Consider the following 19,781-nt stretch of genomic DNA (forward strand, 5'->3'; position numbering starts at 1 on the left):
ATCTCTTGTCTCAGTTTATGCTCATTGTCCCTCTTCCTCCCACGAGGCACAGCTGTGAAGAGCCTGTCTCTGTCTCCTTGATAACCCCCCTGCAGGCACGGGAGGGGGGGAGTTGCTGTTACGTGCACCTGAAGCCCTCCCTGCTGCAGGCTGGAGTAGCCACCATCCCTCAACCTCTCCCCACAGGCCAGGTGGTCCAGCTCTGGCTGTCCTGGGGGCCCTCTACTGAACTCACTCTGGTTTATCAATTGCACTGGGGAGCTGAAACCAGACCCAGTATTGCAGATGTGATCTAATGAGTGCTGAATAAAGAAGAAGTCACTTCCCTTGATGGCTGTGCATCTGTTAAAGCAGACCTTTGGCCAGTCCCAAAGGTCTTTGTGCTTTTCAGGCAGCACACTGCCTTATTTTAGGAGCCAAAATCACATGAAGCTCTGTCTGAAGTGGTAACAAACCTTCTACTCTGTGGCAATTGGATTTAACCATGTAAAAGGAGACACTGCTAACTGCAGAGAGGATGACTGAAAACTGAGCTGAAAGGAGATGTTTTGTCTCTTTGAGATACTCCTCTCTCTAGTCCTTTCATCTGCAATGGGCCAGCATCTCCTTTTTTCCTTTTGCAGACTGGCAGCAGCATTCAGAGTAATGTTAGCATATTGGTGCCTCCTTTGTCCTTTGCTTGCTATGATAGTTAATGTAACTCTTGCTTCTTATATTGCTCATATTGTTGTCATGCTGTTTCTGGTTTGAGGTAGTTCTCTATGTCTGGGCATCATTCACTAGAGTCCCTGCTCCTTGCCACTGTGTTGGCTTTTGCTCTGTTACATTACTGCTTGTGTGATATTATACAACAGATGGTAGTATGTGGGCCATTATTAAGAAATAAGAGGATGAACAATTACATTTTTTAGCTCTCTCTTCTGCTCCTATTTTTGCTAGATAGAAATTAAATGACAGGAAGGTAGTGTGCAATGCAAAACAGAAATCCATTTATGTAAATTCAGACCTTTTCCTCTGCCCAAGCAATTTCCAGGACTCTGCACAGTGGAAATAACATTCAGTAGATGGAATTGCAGAATCATTTCCCTCCCAATTTCATATGGGAGGCACGCGCTTGGAAGAATTCAAGGAGGATATAACCCAGAATGGAGCACTTGAGATTTTATGCATGATTATTGTGGTTTTCATCTTTTCTGGACCTCCTTTCTTACTTAGTGTAGAATTGTATTTTTTTGTAGTGATACAGATGTAATATGTGATTTGGAAGTAATATTTCTATAGTTGTGGAAGAATTATCTGATCTATTTAAACATAAAATTTGGGCACTAGAGCCCTAGATGTGTTAGATACATATAGTCTTTACATGTCCATGTAACACAAAAGTGGATAGCGCAGATTTTTAGTACAATAAGCAAACAAGTAAATGTCCAGTGTAGGTCAGTGATGAAGTATGATGGATTCAAGAGAAAGTGTATTGAATTGTTCCTAAAATCCTTCCTCTCTGAGAGAACTAAATGTAATTTCAAAGAAAGTAATCAGAAAAATGTCAAATTATGTTGACCATTAAGAAGCAATGCGTCTTAAATTAAGTGTATTTTGTAATTTAACAGCCTTTCACATCTAAGAATATAATGAAGATGCCAAAAAGAAAAGAAAACAACAAAACCCCCAAACATTTTAATGAGTAGGTATCTCAAGTTGCATTGACAGTGACTGTATTGTCATATTTTGCTAACATAATGAAAATATGATTTTGTAATTATTTCCTGTAATTTATTTAGTCAACAAATGCACTTTCAAAAAGAAGTCTATAGGTTGCTATAACATGGGTCACAGAATCCTAGACAGAAAAAAAGTGGGTGTCTTTCCCATGTAAAAATAAGCTCTTCACATAGATGAGTTGTTATAGCCAGTGCTGAGACTGGGGGAGTGGGAGAGTTCTGAAATGTTGTGTCATGACAGGTAAGGGCTAAAGATCAAAAGTTTGTTACTAGCAGTCTATTATCTAATCTCTTCTGGCTAACCATAGGTAACTGTCCACTTCAAAGGCTGGGTCTACTGTTCAGAGGTTTTATGTTCTATATAACAATCCTGAATAATTTCCTTGATCATCAGCCTATGCCTGGGTATCATGCCTGGATTTAGGCTGTTGCTATCTGCCACTGCAGACCATCTTGTGTTAGTAATTTTCCTGCACTTGAATTATTTACTAGAAATCAGCAGCGTGACTTTACTGAAATTAAATGATGATTGGTTTAGCTAGGGAAAAATGGAGTTAGACTTCTGAAATCTATCATGATGTTTTTCAGATCTTTCCCAAGTCTGTTGGCACAGAAATGCACTAAAACTAATATAGACCAATCCTTCAGTGTTGTAACTCAGTCACCTGGCATCAGGCAATGCTTGGGCATTCTGACAGGGAGTAGGGAATTGAAGCGATTTGGTATTAGCATCAAGTTTAGGATCTTCATGCAGAAAGGTGACTTCAAGTTCCTGTGAACCTCTCAGGATACAGATGATTATCATGAGATATAGGATAAGGAATATCTTCAAGGAAGTGAAGATTTTTTTTTTTTCTAAGTGAGGACATAAGCTCTCTTCTTCCTCTGATCCTCTTATCTTTTTGACCACATAACATAAATTTGTTCACTGTTGGTTCCTTTAGAGGAGTCCTTTCCAGCTTTTCCTCTTGTTCTTAAGGTTGATGATTGTTCTATATTTTATATATTTACTTTCTTTTGAAAACAAAGATAGTAACTTTTTTATACAGTCATAATATAGAGAAGCAGCTATTTTTTTTTTCTTTTTTTTCTTTTCTTTTTTCTCTCTTTTCTTTTTTTTTTTTTTTTTTTTTTTTTTTGGATGATTAGTCCACCCAGATGTGGCTAGTCAACATTTACAAGGTGATGGTCATTATTGATTTTACTATTCTACATACCAGTTACTTAAAGGAAGCAAGCAGAAGCTCTTTTTAGAAAGTGGTGCTATGTTTAGATGAGGTGTTATACCAACACAAAACAAGTTTTAAATTTTGCACTTATTTGCAGGCCAAAATAAAGAAAAACAATGAGGATGAGAGGAGGTGCACTGCATTACTTGAAGCAATATTTGAATGATTCTTAGGTGCTCTAGATATATAAACAACAGTGGCAGAAATGTATCTATAGAGTCTTTTACATTCTTGTTCAGTGCTTGATGTATAGAGGTTTTGCATTTTGGTGAACAATCGGAGACTCACCCAAAGAAACTGTGTACAGATCAAGTGCATTTCTTTTCAGCTGTGCTGATGTGGAATCTTTGAGGTTGTCCAAATTCCTGACTGAGAGGAAGCAAGTTACAAGAACTAACACTGATGGGTAGCCTTAAGACCCTGGTGCAAGCCTAGCCTAGTTTAATTTTGCAGGAGTGTGATGCTGCCTTTACCAATCCTAGAAATTATCTTACCTTGTAGCCCCTCAGAGTTATGTCCTTTTATCAAATATTAACCAGAAGTGAATGAGTTGAATGTCTCTGATACAGCTATGTCAACCCTCCACCCCCCCCCCCCCCCCGCCCTCAATAAAGAAAAACACTTTTAGATATGAAAAAGAAGTGGAATAAAAAAATCTCAGCAAAGAAAAGTTTGTTATATATAAGTTAAGTAACTATTCCACATCTTTTCCTCAACCAGTGTTCAACTGTCATTCTAGAAACAAGTAAAATGGTTTTAGGATATAGGAAAAGATCAAGAAACCAAATAGAATTAAAAAAAAAAAGCAATGAAATGTATGTGTGGGCTGCTGAGTGATGGACATATGAGGCAGGAATTATTGATGAGGAGTAGGAGAACTGAGAAATGGACCAGGTGCTAAGAGCCCCTAACGTGTACCACACTAAGTGCCATATGGAGTACTGCACTAAATGATAGCACCAATGTCTAGTAGAGAAAAGAAAGCCTAAGTTAAAATACTAACATTGATGAAAAGTTGTAAACTACATAATCATACCTTAATACAAAAGGATCTATTTAGCCTACTGGAAGAAATTGTAAAAGATAAGGATTGGCAAGAAATCTATTTGCAAGATCACTCACTAAACAGGTAATATTAGGGATTTTATTTGTTGTTAAAGTTCATTTTGTTCTAAAGGGATAAAAATGGGGGAAAAATAGGAAAAATTATTTTGAAAGTTTTTGTTGGTTTGAGTTGTTTTTAATATTACCAAAGTTTTAGGAAAATATAATTCCACAATGAGGATATTTCCATATTTTTTTGTGGGAAGTCTAGGTAAGACTCTTACATGTGTAACAGCACATTAAATTTTCCCTTTATTCTTTTCTTCTTACTGGAACAAGGTTACAAATGGTCTAGGTAGTTCCAGCATACTATTTGGTTGTTGTGAAGAACAGCAATGTTTTCAATGAACCAGACTGTATTTTGTCAACAAGTCTGTTATGATACCACAGAGAGCAAGTTTTGGTATAACATTCCTGGCTTAAAAAAGTAGAAATGCCTAATGCACTACTCATGAAAAAAGGGCTTTTTCTTTTTGGTAAATTTTCAATTTGATTATTTTAAAACCTTAAAGTTTGCAAAGAGATGGTTTAAATTATTTCCAAAAAGTTATGGCTTTTTTAGGATTTTTTTGTCTTTTCAGTAGTTTTGATACTTTTTTCCCCCTTTAAAAAGGTTTGTTTATTTATTTAAAAAATAAAAGTTTAAACCACACTTTTAAGAATCACTGAGATAAAGCAGTCTGGTTGCCAAGGCAAAGTTCATTTTTCCTTCATACAAAATAATATAAACTCCTAGGTGTTTATTTTTTAATTGCAGATATTCGGTGAGTAGAATAGCATTCTAGCTTCATTGGCATTAAATAGCTTCATTGGCATTAAACCCAGAATTCTGAATTTGATTAACTTTGATTCTCTCGAACAGTAGGAGGATAGAATTTCACAATATCATTACTCTTGCCTCTATCTTTCTGCTCTGATTGTGGAGGGAAACATTCAGTACAGTTTCAAAAGATGAACATGGAAGCAAAAATTCATATCTCTGATATTAAAAATTACATAACCAATAGAAATACTCAGGGGCTTATTTGATAATACAACCCCTCTTGTTGCTAGTATCAACTCGTGTTTCTGAGATGTTAACTGCTGGGGTTTTTTTCTGTCAAGCTGTTGACTTGCCCAAGAGATAAGACTAGAACTGCTTCTTCAACTTGTATATGATTTGGTATACATGAGCCGGCAAGGTGCTCTTGCAACAAAGAAAGCTAACGGTATCCTGGGCTGCACTGGGAGGAGTGTTGCCAGCAGATCGAGGGAGGTGATCCTTCTCCTCTATTCAGCACTGGTGTGGCCACACCTGGAGTGCTGGGTCCAGTTCTGGGCTCCCAGTACAGGAGAGATGTGAACATGCTGAAGAGTCCAGGGAAGGGTCACAAAGATGATGAGGGGGCTGGAGGATCTCTCCTATGAGGAAAGGCAAGAGTGCTGATACTTTTTAGCCTGGAGATGAGAAGGCTCATTCATTATATACTCATCAGTGAGTATATTCTCTACACCTGAAGGGTTTAGACAAGACAGAGCCAGTCTCTTTTCAGTGATGCTCAGTGACAGGACCAGAGGCAGTGGGCACAAACTGAAACACAGCAGGTTCCCTCCGAATATCAGGAAATGCTTTTTTACTGTGAAGGTGACCGAGCACTGGCACAGGTAGCCCAGGAAGGTCGCTGAGTCTTCCACCTTGGAGACATTCAAATGCCTTCTAAACATGGTCCAGACAACTGGTTCTAGGTGATACTGTTTGAGCAGGGGTATTGGACCAGATGACCTACAGAGATCCCTTCCAACCTCAACCATTCTCTGATTCTGTGAAATTTGCTGCTTTCTCAGATATTATGATGGGACTGAGTGCTAAAGCTCAGTTACTTTTTTCTCTTTTTTGTTATTTTGCCCAGTAAAATTAGTTATTTTTCCTAACTTCTGTATAAATTCCCCTTATCCTCAGAATATTATGATTAAAACAGTATTATTTCCAAGAAAAACAGTTCTTGTAAAACAAAGTATTTCAAGGAGAAAGATTTTTTTTTTTTTTTTTTAAACTGGCAGAAATATTTTGGCTACCCATGTTAAACCATCAAAGCATTTGACAACAAAAGAGGTATCTCACAATATCTCATGATATTTTGAAGTAGGTCCATTTCTGTGGAGAGATGTACACAAGAGGAATGTGATTTCTGTGTGAAACTATGAATGGCTAAAAAAAAAACTTGCTTTAAAAAAAGAAAGTGAAAGTCAGGAAGTTTGAAAGAGGCAATTCATGTAACTCTTTGCCTATCACATTGGAGTTATAAGAAGTTCTGTGTGTCTAGGGAGACAGTATGATTCCAGAGACAAAGGAAGGTTGCAATGTGTTTAAAACAAAGCCCCTTTTCCTTGTATGGAGACTATTTTTCTTCACTTGCCTTGCATTTTGTTCAACCAAATCTCTTGTATGGGTACCAAAAAGCAGCATGTCAGAATTAGGTGATGTTTTCATTGTCTCTTTCAGACAATAAATTCCCACCAGCAAATAACATAAAATTCTGTTGTTTGTTCATTTTGTGCTGACAGTATTCCTAAGTGTGTGAATGTTATTGCATAAAAATTGTTCTGTCAATATATTAAATACAACAAGCTTAATGTACTGATCAAAAAGAGAATGCATAAAATCATCTTTTTAGACAGCTAGGTATGTGTCCCCAGTTGTCTGTAGTTCTATTTTTAACAAAAATTACCATGAAAGTTATGTAGCTTTGGTGCCAGGAATGTAAGTTTTTTGGATCTATTATCAAACTTATTAGCTTTGGGGGATCTTTCAGTAATCTGTAACACTTAAATATTAAGAGAAGAGTAGATCTCTACTGTCTGAGACAGGCTGGAAGAAGGCTTAATATGCCCTGTTGTCACTACTCAGAACACTTCTATTTCCTTCCCTGCTATTCTAGAAAGAGAAATCTCCCCTTTTTAACATAACAAGATTTAAGGTGTTGTGTTTTTTTTTTTTCTGCATGGTGTGCACAGGCACACATGCACACACATGTAAAAATACCACTCTCTGTTTCATTTGCTTGTGTTAGAATCACTGGAGTTTTTTTCTTCCTATTATTGTTTTCCCTTTCATATTGCACTGTGAATTGTCTTTTTGAACCTTTGAGAGGAAGGCTATGTGCATCTTTAAATTATTTTAAAAACATAAATTCTCTTTAAGAATAACCTGGACTTTTTTGTGTCCCAGTTCTTTTTAAATCTTTTGCTCTAATATCCTCGTCTTATTTAGCCAGAGCAGTAGATCCATATCTTCCCTGCCTTCTGCTTTGGGCCCTTCAGGGTCTTCAGAATTCAGTAGTGACTTCTAGATTTTGTATTGTTCCTTCAGGGTTTGAATTCTAGAGTCTGCACTCTTCTCTGCCTACTAATGCTTTTTTTTTCCCTTTTATGGAATTTCCTTGAGATTAATGCTTTGGGTAAGCCATAGGAGCCCTCTCACACACTAGATCATTAACATGCATAGATCAAGGAAAATTAACAGAGATTTTAGTCATTCCTTTAATGGGACAGTGGTATCTGTGTTTTTCAGCCCTTCTCTTTCCCCTACAAGCAAAAAATAGAGAAACAAATGGATTGTTGCAAAGCCCTGAAATTCATGGCTAAAATGAAAATTGTGGGGGATTAGGAACACAATGGCAAGGCAAATGTTGCACCTGTGTCCAAAAAAAGGCCAAAAGATCAACCTGGGGAACTACAAGTCTGGCAGGCTCACTTCAGCCCATGGGAAGAACCATGGAGTGAGTCCTTTTAAAACATATTTCTGGGCATATGAAGGAGAAGATAGTAATGTGGAAGAGGCAGCATGGATTTACAAAGGGTAAATCATGCCTTACCAATCTGATAGCTGTCTACGATTTGGGATGAGGAGAGAGCCATGGATGTTGTTGGGTACTCAACTTTAGCAAGACTTTTGACATTGTCTCCCATTATATTCTTATATGCAAGTTGGGACGTTATCATCTCGGTGGGTGGATGTCTAGATGTTGAAAGGCTGGTCAGCTAGTCAGACCCAGAAAGTCATGATTAATGGGTCATACTCTACCTGAAGATCAGTAGCAAATGTAGAACTGCCGGTGTCTGTACTGTGACCTCTCTTGATTAGTATTGTATCAGGAACCTGGAGAAGGTAATGAGCATGCACTCACCAACTGTGCAGCTAACAAATTGGGAAGCATCAGTTGATATGCTTTTGGTAGTGAGGCTACCTTCCAGAGACCGGAACAGGCTGGAGGAATGGGCTGACGGGGACCTTATGAAACTGAATAAAGGCAGATGCCAGATGCTGGCCCTGGAACAGAGAAGTCCTTGTGATGGCACAGGCTTGGGAGCAGCCCTGTGGGAAGGGCTCTGAGGGATGGTGCCTCAGCCATCAAAGATGGCCAACAGCTCTGTGGGCTGTATGAACAGGACCATGGCCAAGCAATACAGGGAGTGATTATCCCCCTCTGTTGAGCAGTCATTAGACCACATCTAGAGTACCACATACAGTTTTGACATACCTATTACAGCAAAGATTGACAAACTGGAGTGAGTTTTGTGGAAGGCTGTCAAGATAGACCCCATAGCAGTCTTCAGTTCTGGTCTCAGGTTTGTCATCAGCACCTACACATTCCACTTCATGCTTTGTCTCTGCTTCTTGATGACTCTCAGTGCTCATCTGCTCTCAATCTTTTTTGCAATGTCTTTGCCACAGTATGTTCCATTTTTTTACAGCACCATATAAAATTTCTGTCTCTTAAAAAGCATTCTTTCTAGCATATGAAAAGGAATACTAGAGCTGTACAGAGGGAGCATAAGAATTACAAAACAAAATGAAAAAACCCACCCACATTCAGTCCATTTTTTCCTAGTCATAGGTGGCCAAACTCATATGGATGACATTTTTAAGAAATTAATTCTGCCTGAGGCAGATGTCCTGCCTGGAAAAGCTAACTATAAACAGATAAAGTTTGCCCAGAGTTCCAAGAAACTGAGAGAAGACTTTATAATGTAAAGTGTTAAGCAGTTTAATATAGGCTGTGCTACCAGCTCTGGTTGTAATAACGTATTTTTCTTCCATTTGTGTTAATTGTAGTTATCTACTTGCATCAAAGGAAAATGGAAATAAATTGAATTGTTTATGCTGTAAATTTGATATGAGTATTTTTTTGTTGATAAGTTTTTCTAATATTTGGAAAATAAAATTTTCAGTTCTTATAAGGATGGCAATTACAATTTAAAGACAGATGAGGATCTATCCTTGCAGTTTGGTGATACTAATTGGCATGATAATTGAGTTACTTTCCGTAACTAATAAGACGTTGCTGTTCCTACATTAGGTTATGTATTTGATGCAGATTATGAAACTGATCAACACTGTATGAATGTAGAAATAGAAAAATATACTATAAAATATTCACAAGACTGTCTTGATGTCATTGTAATAACTATGATTCCAAGTAGAATTTTATTAAGGAAGTAGACCATTCACTTTTTGATACATTACATTTTATAGAAAGCTTTGCAACTGTAGACTGTACATATTTATGTGTTTTTGTTGATTAAAAAACTTATAAATTTAAGTAGATTTAGGGGGAAAAAACAGATCATAATAAAAATTGAGTAGTTACAGTTAATATTTTTGTTTGTACTATTTATACACTGGCCTAAAATACTTTTCTTCATTTTAAGGTAACTGAGCTGCACAATATCAAAAACATAACTAGATTGCCTCGAGAGACAAAGAAGCATGCAGTGGCAATTATCTTTCATGATGAGACGTCAAAGACATTTGCGTGTGAGTCAGGTAAGTGATTGGTACTACATCTCCAGCTTGAAGAAATCAAGTTACACATCAAAGTCTTGCTCAGATGAATTAACTTAAAACACCAGATAGAAATCCTTAGCTTAAAGGAATTTTTTGTAAACAAGAACTTTGGAATTTGGTGTTTAGGTTTTTTGGGGTTTGGTAGGGATTTTTTTAATATACTTCAGGAGATGTTGGGGGTGTTACAGAGCTCTTTCTTCCATTACTTATCTTTGACTGAATGCAGATGGTCTGAAGACTGGAGATTTTCAGCTAAACTTGTAAACCTGATTAAAAAATACCTATGGGATGTTATTAAGTCAAGATGTGAAACATTCTTTTTTTTACCAAGTTTTGCTATAGGCACTTGCAAAACTAATAATTATCATGCCATTGCAAAGAAGAGGTAAATACCAGTTAAAACCCTAGGATATTGTAAAGCTGGATGTCAAGCAGTCTGCGGCTTAAACAGCTACATGGTATAATGAATGAGTTAAGTTGAGAACAGACTTGGGCATCATGCTACATAATGACAGGTAGTTTACTTGTGAGACACAGAACACTGCAGTATTAAAGTGCACTGTTTTCTTTGAAAATGCAATAGTACATGCCTGTGTCCTAGGGTATATTCTACCTCAAAAAATGTTTTTTAAAAGAATTTTTTTAATGAGGAAGTTTCTATTTGTTTAGTGACATATTTGAAACTGTGTATTTTAAAATTATATCTTAATATTATCATATAAACATTACATGGTGTACAATCTAAGTTAAATATAGTGAAACAAAATTCAAGAAACATGGAGGAGGTAGGTTAGAAGTGTGTAAGGTCATGAATTATGTGGATTTTGTGATAAGTATTGCAAACATTGATATGTATATCCCATCAGAAAAGATGGATTGACAGTTTTATTTGTTCATTAATTTAAATTTAAAAACACAAATATAGAAAATATGTGTCTTTCTAGAATCAGTTTAACAAATTATTAGATAAGTAGTTAACATTAAAGACTTCAATTTCTAATGTGTAGAATTAATAATGCCTCTATAATACGATTAATAATTAAACAAAAAAACTTAAATTATATTTCAGCAACACTGAAATCAGTTTTCCAGAAACTTTTCCATTTGCGTACACATTCATTCCCCTTTTTCTCTAATGCAAAAATCTTATTCCTTCCCTAGAATTACTAGGGTGCAGGTATATTTGAAAAGAGTGACAGCAAATCATAACTTCAGGATTCTTTCCTCAAAGAAGGGGAAAACCTAAGAAAGTCCAGCATGTCTGGCACACTCATCCCTTTCTTCTGTAACAAACACGATGCAAATCCTTAACCTTGAACCCCGTTGTTTATACAAGTCACAAGTACCTTAAGGTGCTAACAAAGATGCCAGTACAAGATGTCCTACTGTCACGGTCCACTCGGTGGACTCGTGATGATTCGTTTGCTACGATCTCGAAAGTGCAAAATTAAGGTGACCAACACCAAAGGGGATAGCAGTAATCAAACAGTGAAACTTTATTGGGTTGCCTGTGAAGAGGCACGCGATAGTTAGAGATGGGTGAAAGAAAGGAGAAAAGTAAAGTTAAGTTTTAGAGAGAAGAGGGAGAGAGGTTATAGCTACCACCGCTGATCTCACGACGTCCTAACGGTCCCGGGTCCAGCTGATGCTGCGTCGTCGATCGTCGTGGTCCTTGGTGGGGAAGCTTCCAATTTTCGTTGTCCAGAAGTAATCTTTTATGCTTAGTAACACACCTTGCTCCACCTCTGCCTCAGGGGTCTCCGCCCTTCTCAGAATTAAATTATCATATCTCCACCCCTCTCGAGCAAGGCCATCGCGCGTGCACGGGGGGGAGTGTCCGAGGTGTGGTCAGTCTCAGAGGCGGGTAACCTTCAACCAGGAGGTGTGTTTTGGTATTATAATGAAGCAAAGTTCATCTGAGGTTCATGATTTCTTCATCGGTGTTATGGCAACAGTCACGATCCATCTTTTTGACAATGGCTATGCAATTACCACTAACTGCTCTGGCTAGGCCCAGGTACCGAACAATAGCACAACACTCTTTGTACTGCACGGCTCAGGCACCAAAGAACAGCACTGCACTGCCTGCACCACACGGTTCAGTACTCAGGAGAACAGCACAGCACTGGCTGTGCCACACAGTTCTGCATTCAGGAGCCTTTGCACCACATTCCATTCCAGGGGTCGGCAGTTGCGCTCCAAACAGGCCGTTGTCGGGTACCTCACTGTCCATGTCCCTGATGACAATGTTGAGACAATGCTGATCTTCTGACCGACTCTTACACCTACCTTAAGGCTATGCTCTATGCAAAGGTGTGTTTTGAATGGATGGAGCCTTGGGTGAAGTGACCAGTGGAGAGCTTGTGGGCAGAGATCAAAGGACAGACCAACACAGGTGATATTGTAGCAGGTGTCTGCTATAGACCTTCTCATCAACAAGAGAAAGCAGATGAATCATTCTTAAGGCAAGTGGAAAAGGCCTCAGAGTCCCAGACGCTGGTACTCTTGGGTGACTTTAACCACAACAAAATCTATTGGACGGCCAATATGGCTGGACACAAGCAATCCAGATTTCTGGAATAGATTGAAGACAATTTCTTGATATAGATCAATAATGTGATGAGGGGAGATGCTCTGTTTAAGGATGCGCTTGACAGGATCCTGTTGATAATTGCCTTGGAGAGCAAAAGACCCAGGCGAGCTAGCTAATCTTCAAGGACGGCATCCTCTGAGCACAAGAACTGTCCTTCCCATTCTTCAGAATACAAGCATTGCAGAAGACCAGTATGGATGAACGTGTAGCTCCTGACTCAGCTCAAATACTAAAAGGGAAGCACACAGAAGCAGGGACAGACTACTTGGGGGGGATACAGAGACATTGTTCATGTGTATGGGAATGGAGCCAGGAAAGCTCCAGCTCAGCTGGAGCTGAAACTAGCCATGGAGGTGAGGGACAGCAAAGGTTTCTTTCAAAGACCAAGTGAGTGTGGGTCCATTGCTCGGTGGGGCAGTGGACCTAGTGACAAGGGGCATGAGAAAGGCTGAGGTACTTGATGGCTTTTTTATACCTTGGTTTTCACTTGCAAGGTTTGTCCTCAGGTCTTCCAGGTTTCTGAGCCTCTTAGCAGACAGTGGGAGTGAAGTAATACCCACAGCAGAGCAAGGCAGAGTCAGACATTACTTAAATCACTTGGGTGTCATACACAAGTCCATGAAACTAGATCATCAAGAATGACAAGAAGGAGGATCCAAATAACTACAGGCTAGTCAGCCTCACCTCAGTCCCTGAGAACACTGTTGGAGTAAATCATGTGTAAACACATGAAAGACAACAAGGTGAATGGGAGTAGCTAAAATATTTTCCGTATGCAAATCATGTGTTTTACGGTGAGGTGTTTGGCACTGTGGGCAAGGGAAAGACCATGGCTGTTGTATACCTTGATATTTTCTTTGACAACCTCCCATAGCCTCCTCCTCAGTCCCCAAATTGGTGGGACATGGGATGGATAATGGCACTATAAAGTGGGTAGAAAATAGTCTGATCTTAAAGAGTTGTGATTAATGGTGCAAAGTCAAGCTTGTGGCCAGTAGGTAGTGGGTCCCTCAGGGATCAGTGCTGGGACTAATACTGTTTGATGCTTCATTGACAACCCAGATAGTGAGATGGTGAGTGCTCTCAGCAAGCTTGCAGGTGATGCCAGATTGGGGTGGAAATGGACTCACAGTAACCTTTTGAAGTTCTGCAAGAGAAAATGAAAAGTCTTGCCCCTGGGTTGGAGCAATCCCAGGCAACAAGGCAGGCTGGGGGCAACTGTATGGCAAGCAGCTCTGCAGAAAAGGCCCTGGGGTCCTAGTGGACAGCAAGCTGAATATATCCTGTATTGCATTAGTAAGAGTGTTGACAGCACATGCAGGGAAGTGATCCTTCCCTTCTATTCAGCATTGATAAGACCACATCTGGAGTACTGTGTCCATCTCTGTGCTCTCAGCACAAGATTATTGACATACAGAAGCAAACCCAGCGGAGGGCCACCAAGGGTCAGGGTCAGGAGCACATGACATGTGAAGAGAGACTGAGAGCCGAGCCTGTTCAGCCTGGAGAAGAAACAACTTCAGAGGATCTTATCACTCCCTACAACTACCTCATCTGAGAATACAGAGAAGATGGAGCTATAAAAGTGTCAGATATCTTGCTGTTTCTGAAATACTACATATCTTAGCTGTGGGTATAGTCGAGTTTCAATCAGTTTGCCTTTCTCCATGACTTCAGTCTATCTAAACAGTATAGACTGCATCACCTCCATCAGATGAGATAGATAACTCTGCTTTATTTCATTAAAATCTGACCCTTGAACTCCAAATCTTTTGTGTGTTCCAAACTAGGAAGATATGGTCTAAAAACAATTTCTTTTGCAGCTCGCTTCCACAACTGAGTTCTGTCTTCCCACAAGGAACTATCACCATTTTTACTGCTGCTGAAATGTGCCAAGTACTTTGCTTTCTTTCATGAAACTTATCAGAGTTTAAGGGATTATCAAAGTTAAGGAGCTGCTTGTTATTTGAAATGTTTTTTTCTTCTTCTCAGATCTCTAAAAAAATGTTCAGTGGCAGTGGTTTCTATGGGACAATGCCTAGATTTTTAACAACCTCATAGCGTGTAGTGATCTACACACAATGGTGTTTATTTTGGCAAATCAGGCCACTTCTTTGGTTAACACAGTATACCTTTACTCTACTAATACCTCTTCTTTCCTGTGGCTTCAGTGAGAAAGAACCACTCAAGTGGTTTTGACTCAGTCAAAAATCTTCTAGAATCATAGCTGCTTGACCTTCTTGAATTATTTAGGATCCCAAAGTTTCATGATAGGAACATTTTTCTACTGTGGAGTCTCTAACTATGCAGAAGCAGATATTTTGTTTCCTATTATCTTGTCCTCCAGGGGCAGATAAAAAGAGTAATGCTTGAACCCTTTGCAAAAGGTCTGGTGAGCATGGAGTCAATTTCTTGGAAAGGAGGAGGAAGTAATGCTTAAAGCTGAGCTGGCTTTATATGGGGACTGAACAATGTGAGATAGGGTTTTTGTCAGAGTTGTACCACGAAATGTTTTAAAATAGCCATAACATTTTGGTTTTGACAGTATGAGCCAATGTCTTTTTCTCTGTGCAGTCTAAAAGTCCATGTAATGAAAAGTAGCACATTTTTCTGGGATTTGGCCTTCTTAATTATGGAATGAAGCACAGTAAAATGCTATTCTGTTTTAAAATAGGTCTCTAAAGATGCAGAACACTTCGATCTTCCCCAGAAAGCCAGAGAGTTGTGATACCAGTCCACTGATTGTGCTGATTGAGAACTTATGGTTTTTTTCAAAGCTCCTAAGACTTCTAGGCCCTCAGCTTGTTTATAGTCTTCGAGAGAGCTACTGACAAGTCTGAGCTGTGGATGGGCTGTAGCCCCCATATTTCCATTAGGATTGCAACAAATTAATTATATGAGGAGCATCTAATTTTTGGTAATCTTCATTTGCTGATGAAAACATTCTGTAGAAAAACAAACAAAAATCCTAAATATGCTTTTTTTTATCATCTAGCTGTTCCCATCACTACCACCAGTGCTCCAAATGTCTACAACAGGTGTAGGAATCTGTTCAGTTATGAAGTTCTATTGGAATATTTTGAAGAGCAAACCAATCTCAGATATTACAGTTCCATGATTAAACGCATGGGATAACAAGTCTTTAAAAAAGAATTATCCCTCTTCAGGGAGAGAAAGAAGCTGCTTGCTGTCACTATATCTTTCTGACATCTCTTCTGGTGGGCAGAGACTTGTGACTTTGGTGATGAGCAAGCAACATTTTTAAATTGTTTCAGTTACCATCAGAATTGTTTCAGTAGAAGTAAACTAATGAGAAGTCACAGTGATTAAATAACATGAAAAGTAATCTATAATTCATTGAACTTAAGACAGACTCTAAAGAGTGGGAGTTCGTCTTCAGACAATGGGAAATTTTTGCCACCTTATCAAGGAAAAGGCTAAGGTCTCAGTTTTGGCCTCCCTGAAAATCATGTGAAAGTTATTGCCATTAAAAAAATGTTCATAAATTTTTTTTATCAAGAATCATGGAATTCTGAGTTGCTTTAGAAACAGGGAAATGCAAAACTCTCAGGTTGCTAACACATTGAGACAATTAAAATTAGATGTTGCCAAATGTATAAGCAGGTTAAGTGGAAGGACAGAATACTGTGGAAAAAAAATGAAGCAGTTTGGGGGAACTGAGCATATTTGCTCCAGCATAATAAAGGTTAAAAAGACATTACTGTTGTCTTTTAAATACATCAAAGAGGAAAAAAGGAAAGTTTTTAAGATATAAAGTGACCTTACCACAAGAACAAATATAGCGTATGTGCCCAGTATCAGTCTATATTGCTACGGCTATTCAATTAGCAGGAGCAACAGAGACTGAAAATTTAGAGGGAAATTTCTAGGAGTTAAAGCAGTGAGGTTCCACACAGCCTCACAGAAATCCTTCCCCATTCCCATGTGTTTTTTTTTTCTGCACTCCTCAGTATACTGTCAAGCAAATGGAAAAAGTCTTTTAACTCTGGATGCTAGCCACTGAGTTTGAGGTGCTGTCTTTCACTAATACGTTTTTAAAAAAAGTTTTTGGAATGGGTTTTGTTTGTCTGGTTTTTTTGTTGTTGTGATTTTTTTCAGGTAAGTGTTCTGAAAGTTTTTGTATATATATTGCTATGCTCAGACACATGTATCTATTGAGAAGCTCTTATTCCTGCAAGCCTAATGTCTGTAATGTGGCAGTAACCCAAGTGTCTGCACTGAGACAGATGTTCTGAAATGCCCTGTAAACTCTCTCTAAAGTTGTGGATATGATGCAGAGAGCAATGGTAGCTATGCAAGACCAGCAAGAAAATGAAGTTGTCAGACATATGAATACTGATTAAAGCTAGAAGTTTACAGTGCTATTATGGAAGTTGCTAGCATGATGAGAATTATGCCTGAATAATAGCTAGCTTTCAACGTATGAAGTTTCTGGGTTGCACTAGGTCAGTGACACACAATATGGGAGCATGATTTTTCCTTTTGCAAGACCAACAAAATATTAAGTGATACAAGTCCCTGGCTCTTTTAGGCTCTGTGAACCCACCAGCACAGGTTTGTATAAAATTTATTTTGATTTCTAAACAACAGAATGTGAAGAAAATTGATGAACTTGTAAATCTGTTGATAAAATCAAATTGGGGAAGTTGCCAATAATATGGATTCAGAGACAAGAGAGACAAAATAAATTAGGGCTAATGCGTGATTTCAATGATTTGAGTACAGAATAAGACATAACATGAGAAAAAGAAAAGGGGTAAAAATCACAGAAAAATCTTAAAACTGCAGCTGTGAAACAAATGTAGACATCACCTAAGATACTGGTATTTGTCTGGCTTCGCTTCACTACAGTGCCCCATTCTGTATAGAAGTAGATGAATCGAAAGGGTTTCTTTCTTTCCAGGCACACTTGAACTGCAGTTCTAGAGTCACTGCAATCAAGAAACATCTTCATTATTTTTAAGAGGTTATGGTTTGGCATTTCCTTAAAACTTCCTCTATTCAAAATAGAATTTGGTTATTGCAAGAAGTCAATCAGCTGTTCTGCTTGAAACTTCTGCTTTAGGGGTTTATCCATCATTACACTATATTGATAAAGCTTGACTGATAATATTCTTGTGGTTGTTTTGACTCAGTCCAGCATTTTAATTTCTTGAATGTCTTGATGCTGTGATGGTTACCTTGATAAAACTCTTTTATACATCTATAAGATAAACAGTGTTTTTCTTCTATATTCTTATGCCTTCAATTTTTTCTGAGTGCCGTCAAACTGTGATAAGTAAGTCTTGTTATAACTCTGCAAAAAAAAGTTTCACTTTGTTGAAAATGAAAGACTGTTGGTCTCAAGTGGCAATGTGTTCAGCAATGTGGTTTTTTTAGTTCCGTATATGTTTTTCCTTTTAAACCTGTTTTCACCACTTGTTGGTGTTGCATTTTTTTCTTTAAAAAAAATTACACCACTGCTAGCATTTTAAAAGGCACAAATTCAGTTCATTTTTGTACTGAAAAAGCTTTTGGGCTATTGCCAAATTACTACTGATTATGAGCTGGGCTTTTTCTCCTTGATAGTTTTCACAAGCAAAAATATTCTGTGCTTGAAGAGTTTGACAGATGTCAGTGGAATATTAGATGTAATTCATATCACTATATCCTTTGACAGCTAAGAAGCCTGGAGGTTTTGGATTAAAATTACAGTGAAACATTGAGGCTTTGAGATGGAGCATCAATGATCATACCTGCTGTTATTACTAAGAGTACAAATGGCTACATAAACTTTAAAAACAACCAGATTAAAGTTCCCATTTTCAATGTTAGTTTTGTGAGTTTGAAGCTCCAGCATCATGGAGGTGGTGAAAGTGAAGAACAGCTTCCCAAATACAGTTTTGGTACTGGAAAGAGGAATTCAAAGTTCACCTTTTGCATGCATAAAAATAATCCTATGTAGTTTAAAATATTCTGAAAGATGGCATATTTATCTGCTAAAGTGGCAGGGATTGCTATATGAAATTTATGACCCTGCCTTTTCTACTTTCTGTTTGTGATTATTTTTTTAATATACTGAAGGGGCCTTACTTACTTCTCTGTAAGCGTATGGTTCATTGGAGGTCAGATGCATGTTCGCACTTCCACACGTGCCACAATATTTTGAGATCCAGAAAAAGAGTGGAAAGACAGACATTGCATGAAGTAAAGATGTTGCTCTGGATTCTTACATTCTCCTTTTTTTATCATAATATTTGAAACACTATCTACTTCCAAGGCAAAGTTCAGTCTGAGTCATGGTTATAAATGTTATATTCTAAGATTAATATTTGAATGTATATTCCTTTGTTCTGGACAAATAGTTGCCTTTTCATTAGTAATTACTTTTATTTCCTAATTTTTTTCATGTTTGCCTATAAATATGCATCTTTATTCTGACTTTAACATATATAAATCAGAAATATTTGGATTTTTGCTCTCATTTCTCATAGTTGTTTGGCTTTCTGTTGGTCCTAATTATTCTGTGGTTATCTGTCTGAACTACATTGTTAAAATTTTCTGACACATCTTGGTAGTATGTATAACTATCAAATGGAAGGAATGCAGAAAATACCACCCCATCTTCAGGACATAGACGTTGATGGAACGGGTACTACACTATTACTTTCCACCCTTTTCAGCCACTTTTAGGTTATTAATTGAGTGAAAACTTAGTTCTAAAACAAATTAACATTTAAAAGTATTCGGGAAGACAAACTCAAATTTTCTTTTAGTAGCATTGCCAGCTGCTGAATTTGATAAAAGTAGACGCACAAAATGGTCATCGTCCCTCCAGCACTTCTCCCAGGCAGGTGCCTGAGCTGAGAACACTGCTGCATTCTCAGTTTGTAGGGCAAATGGGGGACAGCAAGGAAACAAGGTTAACTTCCAGCCTAGCAGGAGCATGTGCGGGGGCCGTGACAAAAGGAGTAGGAAAGCTGTAAGATTTCTAAATGCGGAAATTGGAAGAGGTAAGCTTGCTCTGGGACTGCAATATGGGAAACCCTAAATTTAAGGCTTTGAAGGTCAAAACATTTGGAGGCTGAAAGTTTTTCTTTCCTTCCTTTAAGTTTCATTACATGGTTGTGTATACTGAATAAGCATTCAGTTGCCCTTGCTGTTGATGTACCGTAAATTTGTCTGGACACTCTTTACTAATGTTTAACATAGTGGATCTGGATAAGTAGAGAAGTTCTGTATTATTCTTTCTTCCTGGACAAATATATTGAAGTGTAGACACTGTAAGTGCTTTCCTTATCACAGTT

At 38.1% G+C, this 19,781-nt stretch overlaps 1 protein-coding gene across 1 annotated transcript in view; it reads left to right on the plus strand.

Annotated features, from left to right (window-relative positions):
- Positions 1-19,781, plus strand: part of DOK6 (docking protein 6) — a 269,698-nt gene that overhangs the window by 115,815 nt on the left and 134,102 nt on the right. The window contains exon 3 of the mRNA XM_074822826.1: positions 9,746-9,860. Coding sequence (XP_074678927.1) covers positions 9,746-9,860 — 115 coding nt within the window. The remainder of the gene's footprint in view (positions 1-9,745; positions 9,861-19,781) is intronic.

The sequence above is a fragment of the Strix aluco genome, chromosome 1, assembly GCF_031877795.1.
Source record: "Strix aluco isolate bStrAlu1 chromosome 1, bStrAlu1.hap1, whole genome shotgun sequence".
Taxonomy (NCBI): Eukaryota; Metazoa; Chordata; class Aves; order Strigiformes; family Strigidae; genus Strix; species Strix aluco.